We start from the raw sequence: 25,195 nt of genomic DNA, 5'->3' as shown, positions 1-25,195 counted from the left end.
CTGACTGGAACAGTGTCCCTTTCCATGATTTATCTGAATGAATGAATGAATGAATGGTTTAACGACACCCCAGCATGAAAAACACATCCATTATTGGGTGTCAAACTAAGGTAAATAAAATGATGATAAATATCAACATAAAACTTTAACAGATGTTATATATGAAGACACTGAAGTACACACCTTGAGTAATATAACACATACTAATTTGTGTGGATTTTACAAGTGTGGTCCTTGATCTACGGTAGTCACCTTGAAATATTCACTATGTGCCAATACTTAACAAAACAAACCTGATCCAAATATTCAAGTACTCATCTGCAAATGTATTTTACAAGTTTAGTCTTTGGCCTATTGTAATGACCTTGAAATATCCACTAACTGCTGGGTGGAAGTCCTTAACAAAAATAACCTGCTACTCATCTGCAAATATGTTTTACAAGTGTGGTCATTAGTCTACTATAGTGACCTTGAAATATTCAGTAGGTGCCGATACTTAACACAAATAGCCTGCAAATGGTGGAAAACTTGAAAACAAATTATGTAATTATTTGACTACAGCCTAGCTCAAACACAGGTGATTAACCTACCAGGTAAGCTTATATTCATAATACAATATATTGTAGCAAAAGTGCAGTTTTATGCAAGTTTTGCAATAACTGTAACATTTTAAAAACAGTAGAACTATTTACACATTTATATCATAAAAGTAAAAAGGTGGTGAAAAACCTTAAACAAATTGTGTGTGTGTGTGTGTGCGCGCGTGTGTGTGTGCGCATGCGTGCGTGCATGCGCATGCGTGCGTGCATGCGTGCGTGCGTGTCTATATATATATATAGAGAGAGAGGATTCGTCACGAGTATTTTTTAATATGGAAAATATCAACCGAGTCTATGTTAATCGGTAGAGGCTCGACAAATACCGATTAACTAGACGAGGTTGATATTTTTCATATTAAAAAACAGAGTAGCGAATTCTGTTTATCCTATAACACTTCTAAAATAATATTCTAATTAATTTTTTAGTAAATCACAGTACTAAAGTCACCGCCATCGATAATATGACGTCATCACGATTAGCACAGATTAGTTTGACGTCACACATTTTAAACAAATCTTTGAAAACATTACGCTCAGATACACGGGTCTTGTTGGCTTGTAGGCAAATGACCCATTCACAGCAACACATTACCTAGAGACCTTGAAAATTTGCATACCATTATTAACCTGGTTAAAAAAGTAAATTATCACATGGGTTTATGACATGGATATCATGGGTAAGTTATAGGATAAATATATTTATCATATAATATCTTACATTTTTAGTGCAATCAAAGTATGTGATATTTTTCAGATCACATACTTTAAGAATTTGACAACTTTGCAAATTAAATGTAAATTAGTCGAGGTCTCAGCACTAGGTTTATTGACATTTAAGCAAACATATTTGGGTGACACTCCATGATTGACGTATGCATTCATAGTCATCAAATAAAAACATTTCAATGGCAATTTATCACTGAAAGCTGTCCAGCTTTCAGAAAACAAAAAACGTTAGGTATAACTTTATTTTGATATAAGGACATCCAAAATGATGTCATTTCCATTCAAAAATACACTGCGTCACATATTCTTATGTCATTTGAATATCTAGTAATGGCGGACTGGAATTAAAGCTGTGTGTACAGTTTACAAAAACATGTTGTATTAAGCTTGAGCTTATATGATAAAGAGATTATTACCCTCGTGTATTTCGGTATCGTCAATATCATATATTAGGAATAAAAATAATGTATTATGCTTGCCAGAGGCTCGCATAATACAATTTTTATTCCTAATATATGATATTGACGATACCGAAGAACACTCTGGTAATAACCTATATATATATATATATATATGTATGTATGCACTATATGCACTTTTTCAACTCCAGTAAATTAATTTTGTTTCACGTGATCACCCAGCCATAAATAATACCGTCCCTCTAGTACCTGTTATTATTTCCATTAGTAAATGATATTGAATGAAATTCTAAACATATCGGAGCCTGTGAGATGAGGACGTTTCGCAGCCAATAAATCAGTGGATGATGTTGTGATTTTTAACGACAGGACAGCACAGATGGGGAGATAGGGCAAACATAAAGACGGTGTTCCTCACAGACATATTTCCCAGAACTTGTCATGTTTTCGTTACAGGTCTCTACACAAAAATATCATAAAAATGTTTTTATATGTTGTACATCTTTGCTTCAAAAACTTTATTAGCCTCGCAATTGCTAGATTTGCCAGATGCACGAATGCTTGAAGCAATTTCAACTGCGAAGTCGTGTTAGAACTTTATTGCATATTTTATCATTGGCAGCTGCTGCAGCGTGGAAATAGCAATATTAAATATGTTGTTGGTACTTAGCAGGTTACACTAATACAGCCTTACAACAGTTCCCTAGTACAAAGTCTAGCATCAGAAAACATTTTATCGTATTAAACCATCCTCAAAATTCTTCGGTACAAAAAAAGAAGTTAAAGTTTGTTTGTTTAACAGCACCACTAGAGCATAACAATGTAAAACATCTGCTAACATATAGTCTTAGAGAGGAAACTCATTACATTTTTCCATTAGTAGCAAGGGATCTTTTATATGCACCATCTCACAGACAGGATAGCACATACCACGGCCTTTGACATACCAGTTGTAGTGCACTGGCTGGAACAAGAAATAGCCCAATACTGTCTTTAGTATAAATTCTACTAAAATTAAACACACAGTTGATTACTTAATATTTTATATTAATACAGTCGTCTCATAATTTTGTACCGAGAAATTAAGCACTCATTTTTAACATCTAAAACATTCTGTATACATATTAAACTTTAAAAAAAAGCTCAAACTAAATTCTGATATTTCAACTGGGAATATTTCGCTTCAAAACCTGGGCAACACTCCGCCTAGCCTTGCTGGAATGGAGCCATATATCAGGGTGTGCATGGGTAGAGGTATAATAAAGTCCTACTGGAATGGAGCCATATATCAGGGTGTGCATGGGTAGAGGTATAATAAAGTCCTGCTGGAATGGAGCCATATATCAGGGTGTGCATGGGTAGAGGTATAATAAAGTCCTACTGGAATGGAGCCATATATCAGGGTGTGCATGGGTAAAGGTATAATAAAGTCCTGCTGGAATGGAGCCATATATCAGGGTGTGCATGGGTAGATGTATAATAAAGTCCTACTGGAATGGAGCCATATATCAGGGTGTGCATGGGTAGAGGTATAATAAAGTCCTGCTGGAATGGAGCCATATATCAGGGTGTGCATGGGTAGAGGTATAATAAAGTCTGGAATGGAGCCATATATCAGGGTGTGCATGGGTAGAGGTATAATAAAGTCCTACTGGAATGGAGCCATATATCAGGGTGTGCATGGGTAAAGGTATAATAAAGTCCTGCTGGAATGGAGCCATATATCAGAGTGTGCATGGGTAGAGGTATAATAAAGTCCTACTGGAATGGAGCCATATATCAGGGTGTGCATGGGTAGAGGTATAATAAAACTCTTTTATTCCACACATACGTTCTTGTTAACCTTCTGACTACTGCAGGCGAGATATCTCGCCCGACGTCACGTCAGTCGATATACTGTACACTGTATACAGTGCATTCCCCAATTCATATTTCCCGCCGTTTTGCACACGACACTCACCGGAAACGGAAATATAATTAAAGAAAAAAGATTTTTTTTCAAAATGGTGGTTTTTGTTTTGATTTTTTCAACTGAAAATACCTTGAAATTTTGAGTTCAAAAAGTGGTTTTCGGCAAGTATTTTCGCTTGACAACAATGGCGGCACGTCGCGGTAATTTTCAGGGATCGATAGCTGATTGTAACAGCTAATTTGATAATAAATTTGATCGTTTTACCAACAACGAAAATTACCAAATATTGCAATATGAATCGTAGTTCGGGTTTTAAAAAAAATTCTGGTCAAAAAACCACTGTTATCGGGAATAATGGACATAAATACTGGACAGCTGGCCACAAATGCCCGTAAGTAAACGCAACTTTTTCGATTTTTTGCCTAATTTTAATCACCATTAGCCGATCTAAAATAATAAAAATTACAAAAAAAGACACGAAAATAATACTTACCGATTCATATATGAACTTTATTTCATGTATTTATGAAACATTTAAGTGAATATATGTGAGTAAAAATTATAAACTTGTACCCACTCAACGAGGTTTTTGTTAAAAATTAATCCAGTAGTCTAAAGGTTAAGTAATACAAGTTTTAAAAATCACTAATTCACAAAATGTTTCACACATTGCTTCTTTTTAATTCACAAATTTTGACACAGAATTTTTCATTTTAATTCAAAAGTTTTGCCACATAACTTGTTTTAATTCACAAGTTTTGACTCATAACTTTTTTTTTACTTCACAAGAGTTTTGACACATTAAATTACAATAATTTTCACACATTACTTCTTGATAAGCACAGTTTTATGTTACGTAATTATGCCTATTACTAAACATTTAAATGGCATGCATAAACAGAAAGCAACTTACAGGTAATCAAAACCGACTGTATTAAATGGCCAAACCTGTTATGAAGGACATCTTGTATACCAACCACCTGTATATAAAGGGCAACACATTCGTTCTACACATGCATACACATACTTGGGTTTTACCTTCAAATAAAGACAAAAACCCTATGCCATGTGAACATGTGTGGTCTGAATAGCCAGGTTCCACTATATCACGTTGTGTATTATGCAGAACAAGCCGGTTGATAATAATTTGGCCCAGTCCCATATTTACTGTTATAATTAGACAGGTACAGATTTTACTGGTGTCCTGCTGACTCGGTGTTGCCAGCTCAGTAACAAGGTTAAATGAAGATGTTACCCACATGTACCATGTTTGTGTCTGCCCCATGTGTCACAACAAGCAACTTAAGTATTCGTCCTACATAAATACTATGAGTCGGCATGTGTCACAACAAGTGACTTAAGTATTCCGTCCTTCATAAATACTACAAGTCGGCATATGTCACAACAAGTGACTTAAGTACTGGACCCATATAAATACTATGAGTCGAGGCACATGACAATGAATGTGAATACAGACAGAGACATCAAGGGCTAATAATAATAAAATATTACACATTTCTAATTGAGAAAGAAAGATAATGGGAAGTTTTGTTTCTCACTTGATGTTCATGGTGCAGATACATTTCACATAAAATTGTGGCAATTTTTACCTTGTAAATACGAAAATGGATGGTAAGTTTGTCTTAAATTTGAAATAAGAATTTTGTAATTTTGAAATTCAAACTTAGGATCAATAAAGATACATGCATGTGGCCTAATGCTAGGACAGACTGTCAACTGACATGACCAAGTTGGCCAACTTGATGGCTGCATTGTAATTTCCCTAACTGCCACCATACGATAGGTGCGCTCAGATTAACAACTAATCGGTCATAAAAGACAGACAGCGAGAATCATGTTGTAAGAGCAATCAGACTAGCAACTGGACAGTTGTAGAAGTCGTGAGAGCAGAAAGTTGGACTACTTTGTCATGACATTTGGTTGTCAGATCCTAGCATTAGTAAATCAAAGTCTACTGGGTCAAATATAACATGGTAGCTGTGATACTGGTCTGGAGTATTAGACAAGTAACTTGCCTCTGTCACACTCCAGTGTCAGTCATAAGAGTATAGTACACAACTGGTATTAATTTATTAAACAAAGAAGAAACAAGTGCACCAAGTATTTAATTTTAAATTTTGTCAGTAAATAATTCATTAATTTGTAAAGACCACCTTACAATATCCATGTGTCACGGTTTTAACACCTAGAATTAAAACTGTATGAGACATATTTTGAGATTTGTAAAATAATTCATTAATTTGTAAAGACCACCTTACAATATCCATGTGTCACGCTTTTAACACCTACAATTAAAACTGTATGAGACATATTTTGAGATTTGTAAAATAATTCATTAATTTGTAAAGACCACCTTACAATATCCATGTGTCACGCTTTTAATACCTACAATTAAAACTGTATGAGACATATTTTGAGATTTGTAAAATAATTCATTAATTTGTAAAGACCACCTTACAATATCCATGTGTCACACCTAGAATTAAAACTGTATGAGACATATTTTGAGATTTGTAAAATAATTCATTAATTTGTAAAGACCACCTTACAATATCCATGTGTCACACCTAGAATTAAAACTGTATGAGACATATTTTGAGATTTGTAAAATAATTCATTAATTTGTAAAGACCACCTTACAATATCCATGTGTCACACTTTTAACACCTAGAATTAAAACTGTATGAGACATATTTTGAGATTTGTAAAATAATTTTTTATTATAATACATTTTATGAAATTTGTTATCTTTCTTACTTTTTGGACTTTTTGGTTGCAATAACTTCTTTCAGAACTGATGAATTATGTCCAGAAAATATTAAGCTGCAATTTTATTAAATTTATATATATTTGGGGGTTTTAAAAAAGAAATATTCAATAATTGGTTGAAGCTGCCGATGGAATCCTTGTTGTACACTTCTGAAGAACAGACTGAAAAAACCCATCAGGAGATGGACTTAAATTGGTTAACGTTAGGCTCTTATTTTAAAGAGTTTTTTAATTAATGGTAAACTGATGAAATTAAAAATGTGTTACATTTATAGAGTACTGTAGAGAATGTTTGTAGCAAATTTGAAAATGATCCAAACCTAAAAATTATTTTTGATACCAAAACTCTATGAAAAAATAGATAATGTTAAAGTTGTTGTCAATTTAAAACTCTAGAAGTAAAAACACTGGAAAACAATTAAAATAAAAAAAATAAAAAATTCCAAAATAGTTCTCTATTAGTTTCTAAAGAATGCTTCAGAGAATCATAATACCAAGTTTCAAAACTATTCTATCAAAGCTCAAGGAGAAAATAGACTTTCAAATTTTCAATTTAAATTTAACAATATTTTAATATAAATTCAAAACTTTTACATTTTGTAAACATGTCTCTGCTAGTTTGTAGAAAGTGCCCCGGACGACCATTGTACCAAGTTTCAGAACAATTCAATCGAAAATCTATTAAGAAGATGGACAATCAAATTATCAATTTAAATTTTAAAAGCATTTAATAAAATCTGATAGTTTCCTAAATATTTCTATTAGTTTGTGGAGGTTGCCCTGAGGATCATTGAACCATTTTTCAGAAAAATGAAAACTGTAGGATGGATGGACGGAAGGATGGTTAAATTGGTATTAGAAACGCTCCACTGACAAATGTTATAGTGGAGCTAAAAAAACACATTTTTTATATTACAATATACTTTATGATATATAAAATATTTTATTACAAAATACTTTATGATATATAAAATATTGCTGGTATGCGTAATAAAATCTATTCTAATTTGCATATATATCTGTCTCGTTGTGTTATTGACTCCATTTATTAAACTAATTATGTTAATATCACTGAAAAGTTGAGATATAGTTTATACTTTTCCCACAAGTGAATAAGCCAGCCAGCCCACAATATTGTACAGCTGTGCAGTATTAAAATGGAAGTTCATTATAAAATGTGACGGAGATTTTAATGATAAAATCAATATGTACATTAATGTAGCACCACATGGATGGAAATAAGCAAACAACACATGGTATATCAATCCGAGACTTAAATACAATGTCCTCCCATTGATTTTATTTCAAACTTGTATGTACGACAGATTCCAGCCCCTCAACAGATGTTAAGCACTGCATGTAGGTGAGATAAAGCTGCCTGTAGGTAACAGCACTTTAAGCAGATACACTACAGCCACACTGGTAACAGAAACTAAAAAAAAGAAAGGAATGTTTGTTTAACGACGAGTGAGTGTAGCGTTTTTTAAATTAAGGCTATTTCAAAATAAGGGGCGGGACGTAGCTCAGTAGTAAAGTGATTGCCTGGTACATGGTTGGTCTGGGATCAATCCCTGTCAGTAGGCCCATTGGGTTATTTCTCATTCCAGCCAGTGCACGATGAGTTGTATATCAAAGGTCGTGGTATGTGCTACCCTGTCTGTGGGATGGTGCATATTTACAAAATATAGCAGGTTTTCTCTCAGACATTACGTCAAATTTACCAAATGTTTGATATCCAATAGCCAATGATTAAGAAATCAGTGTGCTCTAGTGGTGTTGTTAAACAATGCAAACTTTAACGTTTAATTTGAAAAGAATTAGTAAAAAGCAATAAGAAAGCATTAAAGCAGGTTCCACATGAGCATGACTTGGCCTGGGGTGTGATTCATGGACCTGGAGGGTGTATGGATGACAGATTCTCAGTGTTTGGCCTGGGGTGTGATTCATGGACCTGAAGCGTGTACTGATGACAGATTCAGTGTTTGGCCTGGGGTCTGATTCATGGACCTGAAGGGTGTATTGATGACAGATTCTCAGTATTTGGCCTGGGGTGTGATTCCTGGACCTGAAGGGTGTATTGAGGACAGATTCTCAGTGTTTGGCCTGGGGTGTGATTCCTGGACCTGAAGCGTGTATTGATGACAGATTCTCAGTGTTTGGCCTAGGGTCCGATTCATGGACCTGAAAGGTGTATTGATGACAGATTCTCAGTGTCTGGCCTGGGGTCTGATTCATGGGCCTGAAGGGTGTATTGATGACAGATTCTCAGTGTTTTGCCTGGGATCTGATTCATGGGCCTGAAGGGTGTATTGATGACAGATTCTCAGTGTTTTGCCTGGGATCTGATTCATGGACCTGAAGGGTGTATTGATGACAGATTCTCAGTGTTTGGCCTCAGGTCTGATTCATGGACCTGAAGGGGGTATTGATGACAGATTCTCAGTGTGTGGCCTCAGGTCTGATTCATGGACCTGAAGGGGGTATTGATGACAGATTCTCAGTGTTTGGCCTGGGGTCTGGTTCATGGACCTGAAGCGTGTATTGATGACAGATTCTCAGTGTTTGGCCTAGTGTGTGATTCATGGACCTGAAGGGTGTATTGATGACAGATTCTCAGTGTTTGGCCTAGTGTGTGATTCATGGACCTGAAGGTTTATTGATGACAGATTCTCAGTGTTTGGTCTGATTCATGGACCTAGAAAACTGTTTACTCAAAGTAGGTGGCTATGGTCTGCATCATTAAGTTTGAACTGTGTGGTCATTATGTTCTAAAGTAGAAAACTGTTTACTCAAAGTACGGGGCTATGGTCAACACCATTCCTAGACGGTATTAACAATCTGTAATGTAATGCTTACAAAGTTAAAATATTTTACTCATGAAATTTATTGGGTTTGAGAAGCCCTGGATATTAAAGTCATCCATTAGATGATTCAGCAGTTAAGAAGTATTAACGTGAAGTAATCAAGATCTGCAAATGCATCACAAGACGTAAGCAACAAGTCCCAAAGTGATGTCATTCAAAATGGATCCAAAACTTTAACATGACTTTCAACTGCTCAACTGGCTGGGACTTTACAAACATGTATTCAGTGAATTCCACCTTGTACTAATGGTTCTTAGTTTTGATTCACAGTGAATGTTTTTAAACACACTTGTTTTTATCTAGTACAGAGGTGTGGCTGTCTTCAAAAATGCTCTAAATCATATAAAATTTGGCAGAGTCGTCTTTTTTTAACGTTTTGTTTAGGCCTTCTTAACACCAAGTGTTATTCCAAATTGTCCATAGCCCACCATAAACTGCCCCCCTCCCCCCCCAATTTCCTCATTTTGGGTACCAACTGTGGCTATGTTAGAGTTTGTATCCACAACAAGTGTGTTTGAACCTTGACTGGATGCAAGCAACTGCTTGACTGATAGATGGAGACCTGTGTCATTTTGAACATATAGGGCTGAATTTATGAAGCCTGTTTTTCTTAAACGCAGGTGTTTAATCATTGTAAATGTGTGTAGTTACACACGTGTATGACTTAAACGCAGGTGTTTAATCATTGTAAATGTGTGGTTTCACGCGTGTATGGCTTAAACGCAGGTGTTTAATCATTGTAAATGTGTGTAGTTTCACGCGTGTATGACTTAAACGCAGGTGTTTAATCATTGTAAATGTGTGTAGTTTCACGCGTGTATGACTTAAACGCAGGTGTTTAATCATTGTAAATGTGTGTAGTTACACATGTGTATGACTGAAACGCAGGTGTTTAATCATTGTAAATGTGTGTAGTTACACACGTGTATGACTTAAATTCAGGTGTTTAATCATTGTAAATGTGTGTAGTTACACAGGTGTTTAATCATTGTAAATGTGTGTAGTTACACACGTGTATGACTTAAACGCAGGTGTTTAATCATTGTAAATGTGTGTAGTTACACATGTGTATGACTTAAACGCAGGTGTTTAATCATTGTAAATGTGTGTAGTTACACAGGTGTATGACTTAAACGCAGGTGTTTAATCATTGTAAATGTGTGTAGTTACACATGTGTATGACTTAAATGCAGGTGTTTAATCATTGTAAATGTGTGTAGTTACACAAGTGTTTAATCATTGTAAATGTGTGTAGTTACACAGGTATTTAATCATTGTAAATGTGTGTAGTTACACAGGTGTTTAATCATTGTAAATGTGTGTAGTTACACAGGTGTTTAATCATTGTAAATGTGTGTAGTTACACAAGTGTATGACTTAAATGCAGGTGTTTAATCATTGTAAATGTGTGTAGTTACACACGTGTATGACTTAAACGCGGGTGTTTAATCATTGTAAATGTGTGTAGTGACACACGTGTATGACTTAAACTCGGGTGTTTAATCATTGTAAATGTGTGTGACTTAAACGCAGGTGTTTAATCATTGTAAATGTGTGTAGTTTCACACGTGTATGACTTAAACGCAGGTGTTTAATCATTGTAAATGTGTGTAGTTACACATGTTTAAGACATAAGGCTTGGTCAATTTGGCCCAAAGGTTTTAGAGATGGTTATACATACTGAATATTATTATACACACTTGTTTCTGTCTAGTACAGAGGTATGGTTTTGAAATCCTTAATATTATTATACACACTTGTTTTTGTCTAGAAGAGGTGTGGTTTTGAAATATAAATACTATTATACACTGGTTTCTGTCTAGTACAGAGGTGTGGTTTTGAAGTATAAATATTATTATACACACTTGTTTCTGTCTAGTACAGAGGAGTGGTTTTGAAGTATAAATATTATTAAACACTGGTTTCTGTCTAGTACAGAGGTGTGGTTTTGAAGTATAAATATTATTATACACACTTTTTTCCAACTCTTCTTTGTCTTCTTGTTCTTCTTGCCGTCCACGTTTTTTCTGCGTTTCATCTTGGAGGTGTGGTTTTTATCAGACTTGTCCTCCCCCGGTTCTCTACTAGCACCAGCCTGGTCACCACGCTGGTCACATGTCAGGTCAGACTGTGTCGAGTCAGCCACCATCTTGGCTGCACTCATCGTAAATCTGAAACAAGTAACAACATTAATATATATATATATTTATATATATATATCTACTGTATATACTAAATGCCAAAAGAAAATATACATTTGCCATATTTTCTAAAATACTTTTTTAAAATTCTACAAATTTTGTATATCTGATGCTATCTCATTCTTTGAATAAGATTACACAACAAATAGGCCGGTGCAGAAAACTGGTTTTGCACAAAAGCCACGTGCACGATTAAATTGCAGTATGCAAATGGCTACATCAAACTGAATCAAATGCTGAATGGTAGCCATTGAAAACACTTGAAAAACATATCGGATATTGAAAAGTGTCAAATGACTAGGCTCTATTAAATTCAACTAAAAACTGGCAATATGCATGCTTCAATTCATCTAGTGCATTAAATCAGTGCACACCCAGTATGCAGGAGGGTGAGACATACCAACAACCTTGAACTTTGCCTATATTGCAGTGTGCTCGAAAATCAAAGCTTACAAGCAAATTAGGTTCAATGTTTACGCTAACATCATACAGCAACATCTAACAGCACAAACACGTTACTAAAACACTGAAGTGTCTGTTAACTCAGTTATGACTCTCTCCATATGCAGTTTTACCTTCAATTTCCAACTGAGAATTTTCATTTGTCAAATGTGTTACAATTTGTTTTTAATTTGTCTTTACACTAACCCCACCCCTAGGATGAGCAACTGTTGTCTTTTATTTTTAAAAAGTAATGAAACTTTATAAAGTGTTTTGTTTGTTAATGAAATCTTGTTTGATGGTGTCATTGTTATGATTTTTTTTTGTATTACAAGAATGAGAAAAATATTAAGTGTATTGCTCCTTTTGACGTTCAGTACACATATATGAAAAATTATTAACAAGTGACCTCAATTTGTTTATAACTGTCACTATATTACCTCCCTCAACTATTGTTTCTTATTAAAAGCCTTTCATTTTTGGTATCCAGCCCTAAGGAAACATTGTAAACCACTTTGCAAACTATTCTGAGTAATACTGTAACTGTATTTCATTAACATTCACAGATATTTAAACCCCTCCCACCAAAGTTCTATTTACCTCTCTAAGTATTTAAATAACCCATTGCTTTAAAGTTATTGCCATTTTTGGTACCAATGATAACAACTGTGCAAAAATGAGGCGGTGCTCTGACATAAAGGTAGATAAGTGAAATGTTTCATCATCAACCCGTGTTGATTTTGTGTGTGGTATTCATCAAGAGTACTTGCTAAACATAGTAGTCGCATATAGCCCTCTCGATATTGTTGTATTTGTCACAGAATATATTCTAACATATTGTTGTAATCAACCTCTCACACACACTGTTACCCGTTTTAATCATGTACATGAAGATATGTTAAACCTTGCCTGTTAATATCATCAACATTTCATAGGTTCTCTATTTAACATGCTTCAGGATGTTTTAATCATGTACATTGTACATGAAGATATGTTAAACCTTGCCTGTTAATATCATCAACATTTCATAGGTTCTCTATTTAACATGCTTCAGGATGTTTTAATCATGTACATGAAGATATGTTACACACTGCCTGTTAATATATTCAACATTTCATAGGTTCTCCATTTAGCCTGCTTAGGGTGTTTTAATTACCGTATGTAAAGTTATCGTAATTAAAATGTATGGATTGTAATTAACACCACATATGTAATTAGACTACATGAAAGTGTGCTTTAATCATGTAAAAGATGTGTTAATTGCAGGCACTAGTACAGGAAATACTGCAGGGGAGAAGCACATGAACACTGGACGGGGTGGGTGGGTGGGTGGGTGGGGGTGGGGAGACGATGACGACTAACTGATATGTAGGGCATGTAGTATCCAAGTTTCTAAAAACGATTTTTAAATTTCCTGAAATACCAATTTCCTGCATTTCATTAATAAACTTCATCATGACAAGTGTTGGCCAATGCAACACTTTTCAAATGCATTTTTCATGTATAACTTTCCATGTGTATACGTTGAATATCTATAATTATAAACACAACAGTCATGTACCGAACTGTTGGATCAAGTGAAATAATTACTTACAATGAACAATCAAATAATTGGTTGCAATTACGATGGCAAATATGTATTTTAATAAAACAAAACTGATATTTTATTTTTTTGCAACATATTAATTTCCAGTAATTTTGTAGGAATTTGTATTTAACATTTCGGCAAGGTGCTCTGACTCCAGGGCTTTCGGCTGCAGCCACGCTGAGGCAATACAGGGTGTGCCCAGAATAAATAAGTCCAAACTTGCAAGCCCAAATTAAGTACAAACACGCTAAACTCAAAACATTGCACGTCAAAATCAATAGATTGTTAAGCTATACTTAGATTTAAATATCTTGAAATGTATTTCTGAATACATACAACTCTTTACCAGCTATTAACATTACTGTACTAAAAGGACCTTGGCGCACTCAGAACAGACAAAAAGCCTGTTGTGCCCAAATTAGTCAGATGTAAAGTCTTAAGGGGTTTAGGAGCATCCTAAGGAAAGGTTTGAAAATTATATGTCCAAATAACTTACATTCAGCAAGTACAATTCATCATAATACATGCATGTATATACTTTTAAAAACCTAGCTTTAATGATGGCTTCGACCCTTCAAACCCTCCTAAGCATATGCGCCTCAATAACCATACATGTGACTGTCATAGACTCTATTCAAACTAAGCATATGTGCCTCAATAACCATACATGTGACTGTCATAGACTCTATTCAAACTAAGCATATGTGCCTCAATAACCATACATGTGACTGTCATAGACTCTATTCAAACTAAGCATATGCGCCTCAATAACCATACATGTGACTGTCATAGACTATTCAAACGAAGCATATGTGCCTCAATAACCATACATGTGACTGTCATAGACTCTATTCAAACTAAGCATATGCGCCTCAATAACCATACATGTGACTGTCATAGACTCTATTCAAACTAAGCATATGCCCCTCAATAACCATACATGTGACTGTCATAGACTCTATTCAAACTAAGCATATGCGCCTCAATAACCATACATGTGACTGTCATAGACTCTATTCAAACTAAGCATATGCACCTCAATAACCATACATGTGACTGTCATAGACTCTATTCAAACTAAGTAGATGCCCCTCAATAACCATACATGTGACTGTCATAGACTCTATTCAAACTAAGCATATGCCCCTCAATAACCATACATGTGACTGTCATAGACTCTATTCAAACTAAGCATATGCCCCTCAATAACCATACATGTGACTGTCATAGACTCTATTCAAACTAAGCATATGCGCCTCAATAACCATACATGTGATTGTCATAGACTCGATTTAAACTAAGCATATGCACCTCAACAACCATACATGTGATTGTCATACTCTATTGAAACTAAGCAGATGCCCCTCAATAACCATACATGTGACTGTCATAGACTCTATTCAAACTAAGCAGATGCCCCTCAATAACCATACATGTGATTGTCATAGACTCTATTCAAACTAAGCAGATGCCCCTCAATAACCATACATGTGATTGTCATACTCTATTCAAACTAAGCAGATGCACCTCAATATCCATACATGTGACCCATGGTTTCTGCCAGAGGGTAAAACAGGAATGGTGCCCTTCCCAAATTGTTTTGCAGATTTATTTTTTAAGTTAACCTTTTGACAAAATTAATTACTCTTATCATTACTCTAACCCTAAACTTAACCCATTTTCTTTCTGTTGACTGTGGTAGCATTCAATTCCATAGCACCATACCCAAAAATGTCTTTCTGGCAAAAACACTGAATGTCATGGATTCTATTCAAACTAAAAATTTGTTTTAATTATGTAAGCATATGTTAATTTATCTCACATACTCTCTATTCAAAATACCACACAATGTGAGTTCTAATTATGTAAAAAGAAGTTTAAATATATAAATATATATATATATATATATATATATATATATATATATATCTGTTGTGACGAGGAACATCTCTTGAAAACGACCCATTAGTTTTAAGCAGTGCCTTGTGCACCTGCTCTTGAATTCAGTGTGTGTGGTGCTATCAATGACAGACTACCTTCTATTGTCGGGGTCGACAATTAAAACAAACAGGAAGAGACGGCAGCGCATTAAGACGAAGCTGCTGATTAAAAAAAGACTGAAATATAATAAGTATTGTTGTGGCTGTGTGGACCTCAAAGACGGGGGTTAAAAGTTGAACGACATTAAACATATTTGCTAATGGACGTGACGGCAGCCACTGCACTGTTTACGTCGGCCGCCTCCTCATTATCATCAACATCAGCGCAATATCAAAACTGTGTGTGCATCCATGCATTATTGAAATTAACTATCCATCTCTTGCTTATTATTCACTGAGGGCCGATCAATAGCTTGCACATGCATGTTGACGTTCACATATACCTCGTATGTACTGAAAGCGCTCCGTCCATCCACTCAAAGTTCACATCTAATTTACCCCTAATTGTTATTAATTTACTCCGCTAATTGATTGTATACTCTTGGTAAAAACAAAAACAACTCAACAAATTACTTAAAACAAAATGCAAGATGTAATGTACAGGCGTGCTATTATTTACATCTGAACTCGTGGTGTCATTTCGACGTACAAGGACCGCTAAAACAGATATACAGATGCTCATTATTATTACAAATATTTTAAATATTGTTTTAATGTTCACCCTCCCAATCAACCTGAATGTATGTAATATCTTTTTTCTATACTAGAGTAACAGACTATATATAGGCTTTTTTCACTCCTAATATATGAATATTAATTTACTACGAATGGATATTAGTATTCAGTAAATATATTTCTATGGAAATGTGAATTTCAAAAACAATTGGCGGATTTTCTTTTTCTTTGATGAAACAATTTTATGAAATAATTGTAATTTTGATGGAAGATAAATGTGTTTCTGCAGTTTTTGAAGTATGATTGATAATTTGGCAAAATTTTCTACTGATCCAGAGCTAACCCTGAATGTTTGGTGCACCTCACACTATAAACATCTGAGAAACGTTTGGTGCACCTCACACTATAAACATCTGAGAAACGTTTGGTGCACCTCACACTATAAACATCTGAGAAAAGTTTGGTGCACCTCACACTATAAACATCTGAGAAAAGTTTGGTGCACCTCACACTATAAACATCTGAGAAAAGTTTGGTGCACCTCACACTATAAACATCTGAGAAAAGTTTGGTGCACCTCACACTATAAATATCTGAGAAAAGCAAGTTGAATGTGGACGTTGAAAAAAAAAGTACATTTATCAAACATTTCACATCTACTAGATTCTGTTAATTACCCCATCACCACACATCCCCAAAACATAAACAAAAAGGTTTGCCTACGATAAGCTGATTCAGTAATGCTGATAGCTGTATCCATAATTGGTCATTTTAATATATATTAAAAGATTATTAAATTTTAAACATAATTTTATAAAAGAAATAATTTGCGATGTAAAATTCATGATTAATCTACTTCTTAAAATGGAAACATTAAAAAAAAGTAATAAAAATGATAACACAGACAGATATGAATTATAGATCCAACTATCAGTCAAGTGTAACTGATTTACAATTTATTGTTTGTGTCAAATAGAGCCCAGTGTAAAAAAAGGTTAACTGTGAGCTAAGTGCAAAAGTTGACACTTTTTATGTCACCAGTGGATAGGTAACTGATACATATATCCCAACTTTTAACTTTGTTAATGCCTGGCAAAAATGTGCTGGGGTGTCATCCCTTGATTTGCCTCCCTAAAAATGAGCACCACAGACTAAAGAGAGTGCACTTCCGATGTTTATGATTATATTTATAGCAGTGAGTTAAGGACAGCTTTGTGGACCAGTGGGGCGAGTGATGAAAGACCAATAAAGAAATCCTCTGGTGGCGTGTCGCTCGCTGTGAACTCACTGAAGCATATCTTATAAAACAGCTGGGTTCGTCACCTCTCGCACCTTACCCAGGTGTCGTCGGGCAGGTAAGGAGTTGTAGGCACAAAATCAAACACAGTTAATGTGAAACCAAATGACTGCAACATCCACTAAAATCAGTATATACTAGTGGTTAATGTCAAAGTAAACCACAATACTCACACAAAATGATTTTAGACCATCATCATCATCATCATAAATATGCACAACATAGTGATATATTTCGTACAGGTCTAGTAGCATATGACATTCAATAATTAAAGCACAAGAAAACAAGGTAACAGCCATGTCTAGCACAGAAATGAAGGTAACAGCAATGTCTAGTGCAGAAAACAAGGTAACAGCCATGTCTAGTGCAGAAAACAAGGTAACAGCCATGTCTAGCACAGAAATGAAGGTAACAGCAATGTCTAGTGCAGAAAACAAGGTAACAGCCATGTCTAGTGCAGAAAACAAGGTAACAGCCATGTCTAGCACAGAAAACAAGGTAACAGCCATGTCTAGCACAGAAATGAAGGTAACAGCAATGTCTAGTGCAGAAAACAAGGTAACAGCCATGTCTAGTGCAGAAAACAAGGTAACAGCCATGTCTAGCACAGAAAACAAGGTAACAGCCATGTCTAGTGCAGAAAACAAGGTAACAGCCATGTCTAGCACAGAAATGAAGGTAACAGCCATGTCTAGTGCAGAAAACAAGGTAACAGCCATGTCTAGTGCAGAAAACAAGGTAACAGCCATGTCTAGCGCAGAAAACAAGGTAACAGCCATGTCTAGTGCAGAAAACAAGGTAACAGCCATGTCTAGTGCAGAAAACAAGGTAACAGCCATGTCTAGCACAGAAAACAAGGTAACAGCCATGTCTAGTGCAGAAAACAAGGTAACAGCCATGTCTAGTGCAGAAAACAAGGTAACAGCCATGTCTAGCACAGAAAACAAGGTAACAGCCATGTCTAGCGCAGAAATGAAGGTAACAGCCATGTCTAGTGCAGAAAACAAGGTAACAGCCATGTCTAGCACAGAAAACAAGGTAACAGCCATGTCTAGCACAGAAATGAAGGTAACAGCCATGTCTAGTGCAGAAAACAAGGTAACAGCCATGTCTAGCACAGAAAACAAGGTAATAGCCATGTCTAGCACAGAAAACAAGGTAACAGCCATGTCTAGCACAGAAATGAAGGTAACAGCCATGTCTAGCACAGAAAACAAGGTAACAGCCATGTCTAGTGCAGAAAACAAGGTAACAGCCATGACTAGCGCAGAAATGAAGGTAACAGCCATGTCTAGTGCAGAAAACAAGGTAACAGCCATGTCTAGCACAGAAAACAAGGTAACAGCCATGTCTAGCACAGAAATGAAGGTAACAGCCATATCTAGTGCAGAAAACAAGGTAACAGCCATGTCTAGCACAGAAAACAAGGTAACAGCTATGTGTAGCACAGAAATGAAGGTAACAGCCATATCTAGTGCAGAAAACAAGGTAACAGCCATGTCTAGGTAACAGCTATGTGTAGCACAGAAATGAAGGTAACAGCTATGTGTAGCACAGGTAACAGCCATGTCTAGCACAGAAGGTAACAGCCATGTCTAGCACAGAAATGAAGGTAACAGCCATGTCTAGTGCAGAAAATAAGGTAACAGCCATGTCTAGCACAGAAATGAAGGTAACAGCCATGTCTAACAGAAAACAAGGTAACAGCCATGTCTCTAACAGCCATGTGCAGAAAACAAGGTAACAGCCATGTCTAGCACAGAAAACAAGGTAACAGCCATGTCTAGCACAGAAATGAAGGTAACAGCCATGTCTAGCACAGAAATGAAGGTAACAGCCATGTCTAGTGCAGCAGGTAACAGCCAAACAAGGTAACAGCCATGTCTAGCACAGAAAACAAGGTAACAGCCATGTCTAGCACAGAAATGAAGGTAACAGCCATGTCTAGCACAGAAAACAAGGTAACAGCCATGTCTAGCACAGAAAACAAGGTAACAGCCATGTCTAGTGCAGAAAACAAGGTAACAGCCATGTCTAGCACAAGGTAACAGCCATGTCTAGCACAGAAGGTAACAGCCATGTCTAGTCTAGCGCAGAAAACAAGGTAACAGCCATGTCTAGCAGAAAACAGAAATAGCGAAGGTAACAGCCATGTCTAGCACAGAAATGAAGGTAACAGCCATGTCTAGCACAGAAAACAAGGTAACAGCCATGTCTAGCGCAGAAATCAAGGTAACAGCCATGTCTAGCACAGAAAACAAGGTAACAGCCATGTCTAACACAGAAAACAAGGTAACAGCCATGTCTAGTGCAGAAAACAAGGTAACAGCCATGTCTAGCACAAAAAACAAGGTAACAGCCATGTCTAGCGCAGAAAACAAGGTAACAGCCATGTCTAGCACAGAAATCAAGGTAACAGCCATGTCTAGCACAGAAAACAAGGTAACAGCCATGTCTAACACAGAAAACAAGGTAACAGCCATGTCTAGTGCAGAAAACAAGGTAACAGCCATGTCTAGTGCAGAAAACAAGGTAACAGCCATGTCTAGCGCAGAAATGAAGGTAACAGCCATGTCTAGCACAGAAAACAAGGTAACAGCCATGTCTAGCACAGAAAACAAGGTAACAGCCATGTCTAGCACAGAAAACAAGGTAACAGCCATGTCTAACACAGAAAACAAGGTAACAGCCATGTCTAGTGCAGAAAACAAGGTAACAGCCATGTCTAACACAGAAAACAAGGTAACAGCCATGTCTAACACAGAAAACAAGGTAACAGCCATGTCTAGCACAGAAAACAAGGTAACAGCCATGTCTAACACAGAAAACAAGGTAACAGCCATGTCTAGCACAGAAAACAAGGTAACAGCCATGTCTAGCACAGAAAACAAGGTAACAGCCATGTCTAGCGCAGAAAACAAAACACAAAATCAACACACAGGAGTAAAGTTGGGGGTTTTAACGACATCACTAGAGTATAATGATTTATTAATCATTGGCTATTGGATGTCAAACATTTGGTTATTCTGACATAGTATTCAGTTAAAGTTTGTTTTGTTTAACGACACCACTAGAGCACATTTATTTATTAATCATCAGTTCTTAGATGTCAAACTTTTTGGTAACTCTGATTCCCAAGTCTTTAGAGAAAACCTGCCACATTTTTCCATTTGTAGCAAGGGATCTTTTATATGCACTTTCCCACAGACAGGACATTACATACCACAATCTTTGATGTGCAAGTCGTGGTGCACTAGTTGGGATGGGGCAAAAGCCAATCAGACAATGGGTCCACTGATGAGGTTCGATCCTACGATACAGCCACCTCAGGCTCTACCAAATGAGCTACATTCTGCCCGCCATAAAGTCGAGTTATTCTTTCCTTTTTTTCTCTTTTTTTGGACTCAATACTGTTAGCTATCTGACATCGTCCAATTCGATAATCAGTCTGGTGATGCATACAGACTGAACAATTATTAAAATGACTATAATTCATATGCATTTTTATTCTCTGAAGCTTATTCAGATTTCATCATAGTAAATATTCCTGAACCATATGGATCCCATTGTTATATAACTTCAATGAATTCAGTCAATGTTTTTTTTACAACTTCCATTTTAAACTTAAAGCTGACAACTCTATTTGAGAGACAATGTCTGAAGGTAAAAGTAGTAAAATATACACTGTAAATCAAATTAATGCAGTGACATGCTCTTGAGTGGGTTTTGGTGGGCTTTTTGCAAAACATACTTTAGAACATGTTTGTAACATACAATTTTTGCAAACAACCGTTGGTATCTGTAATATATATTTACAAGTTTGTAACTTTTAAGTTGGATGCAAACAATGTGAAATGTATATGTGTGCATTATGTTTTCCAATTTACAGCACTCAGATCTGTAGTAGTTATTAATACACCTGCCTGAACGTTAAAACAATATAGGCACGTAAATAAAGTTGAAATATATTAATACACTAATCAATTAAATATATATCGAGCCTTGCAATAGTTACTAATATACTATCATAATTATCAACATCAAACACCTCCAGGTTAAAAGGTTACTAAATTAACATTGTTCTTTCATTCTTTGTTTCATTCGTTCACACATTCTTTCATTAATTCATAGGGAAGTATGAAATGTTTTATTTAACGATGGACTCAACCCATTTTAATTATGGTTAAATGTAGTCAGACATATGGTTAAGGACCACACAGAAAGAAAGAAATGTTTTATTTAACGACACATTCAACACATTTTATTTACGGTTATATGGCGTCAGACATATGGTTAAGGACCACACCGATTTTGAGAGGAAACCTGCTGTCGCCACTACATGGGCTACTCTTTCCAATTAGCAGCAAGGGATCTTTTATTTGCGCTTCCCACAGGCAGGATAGCACAAACCATGGCCTTTGTTACACCAGTTGTGGAGCATTGGCTGGAACATGAAATAGCCTAATGGGGCCACTGATGGTGAGCAATCCTAGACAAGGGACAACATTTCAAAATCTTAGGTAACCGCAAGTCAGTTCACATAAGTTGTACTTAGGTAACCGCAAGTCAGTTCACATAAGTTGTACTTAGGTAACCGATTGTTCAGTTACGTGAATATATAGTTCTTGTAACCAATGAGTTAGGCCTATCTAATCCTAAAACACTTGAACTACGGTTCTGTCCTACATTGATGGTTCAAATGCATTTAAAAACATACATAAACTGATTTTTACTTTCATTACTGATATAATTTTATGGTACCTTTAATTTTAGAATGTAATTGTTCACTACATAACCAATTGGTGGTTCTCGTGATTTCAAATTTGTGTAACTGACATGCGAACAGAACAACGGTTCTCATGAAATATTGTACACTGCTAGACCGACTGTGCATCAGTTAAGCATTCTACCACTGGGCTATATTCATTCATTCATTCATTCATTCATTCATTCATTTCATTCATTTCATTCATTTCATTCATTCATACATAAATGCATTCAATGATTCATTTGTTACTGATTAAGTTATTGATGGTAGGTGAGTAATAAACCTAATCAATGACACTTGACTGGGGGTTTCAAACCATTCTTAAGCTGAAGGTAAGAAACCTGGAGACACCAAAGCCGAAAGATGCACCACCCTGTTCTGAATTGCAACAAGGCCAGTGTCAAAGCTATAAGCTGTGTATCCACTCAAAACCTCACAAACCAATAGGAAATAAATAGAACACTTAATAAGTTAAAAGCATTGAGCAGACATTGCACCAAATTGAACTTAAGCTTTCATCGCAAACATAGCTTCGAGCATATTTCAAGAAAATATTTTCTACCAGTTGAAAGTTAATCAAAAACTCCGGCCATTTGTATGCTGTGTTTGTGTGGCCAAACATAATTTGAACATTTCCACTACACTCTTATCTTGTATGGAGAAATTCATTGATTTGCCATCAAAACGCTGGACAAATTTCAATAAATATTTGAGTGTAAAAATTATCAAAGGCGATTTGCCTTAAACCCCACACAATCCCCTCGGCAGAACGTACATAATGCAAATTTAAATGGTGGTTGCCTGGGAACGAGGGCCATCATCCTGCGACCAGCGCAATGAAGTTTTCATACATCACTATACTGTTTGACATAAACTTCATGTGACCCCTCAAACCCAATCTGACATAAAGCTGCTCTCGCTCTACATCAATCGCTTGCGAATTGTCCGAGGAAGAAGCGACCAATATTGATATTCAGCCAGTCGGACAGAGGTAGACAGATTCAAATTTAGAGGTGATTCCCCGTGCTATCAATCACACACTGAGGCCTGTCATAAAGCCTGCTTAGTCGAGTCGAGTCGAGTGAAATATTTCAACATCATCGGTGTCTTCTTTATTCAATCAGCTTAATGATATTTGGTCTTTTACAGATTTCGTTCTTCTTTTTTTATATCTGGCCATCAAGTGCTTACACAAAAGTACATACTGAGGTTTTTATTGGCTTATTATTCAAACTCTACAATCTATCATACATGTCTCATTTACTTATGACTCAAATGATACAACCTTTATGTTTTATTGGTTCATAACTCAAAAAGTACAATCTTCTGTTTGATAGGTTTACATCACACTGGCATGTGACTGAACAAAATAAAATCTGTCTCATTGGTGTGTGACCAATAGTATACCCTGAATAATGACTCAAACAATACAAGTTTGTGCAATCTGTCTGTAACACAAAACATAAACAATTTTAACCGGTTTGTGACTCAAAAGATCCATTTTGGTTACATGCTTTTGACTCAAAATATAACATCTGTATGTTTGATCAGCTTAAGACTCAAAAGATTCAATCTGTATTATTAATGCTTATGATCTTGCACTTAAGAATGCAATTTATGTGCTTGAAATGAATGGTTAAAAAACACAAAAATATAGTCTGTAGTTAATTGGCTTATGATTAAAAAATACATGTATGCATGCATTAAAAATGTGTGTAAATGCATGCATCATGCATACATTATACATCCACATGTACACACAGACAAAATACATGCACACAAGTCTGACTTATTGACTTGACAGTTTCATTTACTGGCTTACTTTATTATGCTGAACATCAAAGATAAACATTGATGGTGTTTTTCAGTATCTCATAAATAACTTTGTTTCAAAGTAATGTCCCAATTGAAAAAGATATGTTAACTTGATTGATTGGCCTCGCAAGTAACATGTTGAATTAATTAGTACAACAAGAAAGAATGTTTAACGACAGGTGCAATAAAAAGCAAAGGTCACAAAAATAGAGCCACTGCCTGGTGATGTTACCTGGCGATCATCCTACATCTGTCAATGTTAACTACAGGAAGCTGTTGTGTTTTATTGTCCTCGACACAAACAGCAAGTCTCCTGCCCCCATCCCAACACTGTGGTGAGGCACGGCTACTGGTTGACAACCAAACTGTCTCATCAGCATAAAACATGCTTCAAAGTGTGTTGCTGAATTGAAAAGAATATTTCTGATATAACAACAACCCCAGTACATTGTCGACCATCATCAAAGAGATATAGGTGATTGCTATGTATGTACCGGTAGTATAAGATGACAGAATATTTGTGATATAACAACAACCCCAGTACATTGTCGACCATCATCAACGAGATATAGGTGATTGCTATGTATGTACCGGTAGTATAAGATGACAGAATATTTGTGATATAACAACTCCTCCAGCACAGTACTGGCCATCATCAGCTATAAGATATTGGTGCTAATCATGTATCTAGTAAAAGATGACATAATATTTGTGTTACATCAACGCTCTCAGCACATTGGCCACCATAATGTACAAGATATTGGTGCTAATCATGTATCTAGTAAAAGATGACATAATATTTGTGTTACATCAACGCTCTCAGCACATTGGCCACCATAATGTACAAGATATTGGTGCTAATCGTGTATCTAGTAAAAGATGACATAATATTTGTGTTACATCAACGCTCTCAGCACATTGGCCACCATAATATACAAGATACTGGTGCTAATCGTGTATCTAGTAAAAGATGACATAATATTTGTGTTACATCAACTCTCTTATCTAATGTACAAGATACTGGTGCTAATCGTGTATCTAGTGACATAATATTTGTGTTACCAACTCTCTTATCATATTGGCCACCATAATGTACAAGATACTGGTGCTAATCGTGTATCTAGTAAAAGATGACATAATATTTGTGTTACATCAACGCT

The 25,195-nt window shown here is 35.8% G+C and overlaps 2 protein-coding genes across 6 annotated transcripts in view; one reads left to right on the top strand and one right to left on the bottom strand.

Moving 5' to 3' along the window:
- Positions 1 to 25,195, bottom strand: part of LOC121374006 (caspase activity and apoptosis inhibitor 1-like) — a 199,075-nt gene that overhangs the window by 104,311 nt on the left and 69,569 nt on the right. For all 5 annotated transcript variants that reach the window (XM_041500868.1, XM_041500869.1, XM_041500872.1 and 2 more), the window contains exon 3: positions 11,286 to 11,481. In XM_041500868.1, coding sequence (XP_041356802.1) covers positions 11,286 to 11,474 — 189 coding nt within the window. In that variant the 5' untranslated portion in view covers positions 11,475 to 11,481. The remainder of the gene's footprint in view (positions 1 to 11,285; positions 11,482 to 25,195) is intronic.
- The window catches only part of LOC121376556 (flocculation protein FLO1-like), a 107,911-nt gene continuing 102,319 nt past the window's right edge, over positions 19,604 to 25,195 (top strand). Inside the window, exon 1 of the mRNA XM_041504467.1 lies at positions 19,604 to 20,344. Coding sequence (XP_041360401.1) covers positions 19,604 to 20,344 — 741 coding nt within the window. The remainder of the gene's footprint in view (positions 20,345 to 25,195) is intronic.

The sequence above is a fragment of the Gigantopelta aegis genome, chromosome 6 (genome assembly GCF_016097555.1).
Source record: "Gigantopelta aegis isolate Gae_Host chromosome 6, Gae_host_genome, whole genome shotgun sequence".
Lineage (NCBI taxonomy): Eukaryota > Metazoa > Mollusca > Gastropoda > Neomphalida > Peltospiridae > Gigantopelta > Gigantopelta aegis.
This window is presented reverse-complemented; position numbering and strand designations above follow the sequence as displayed.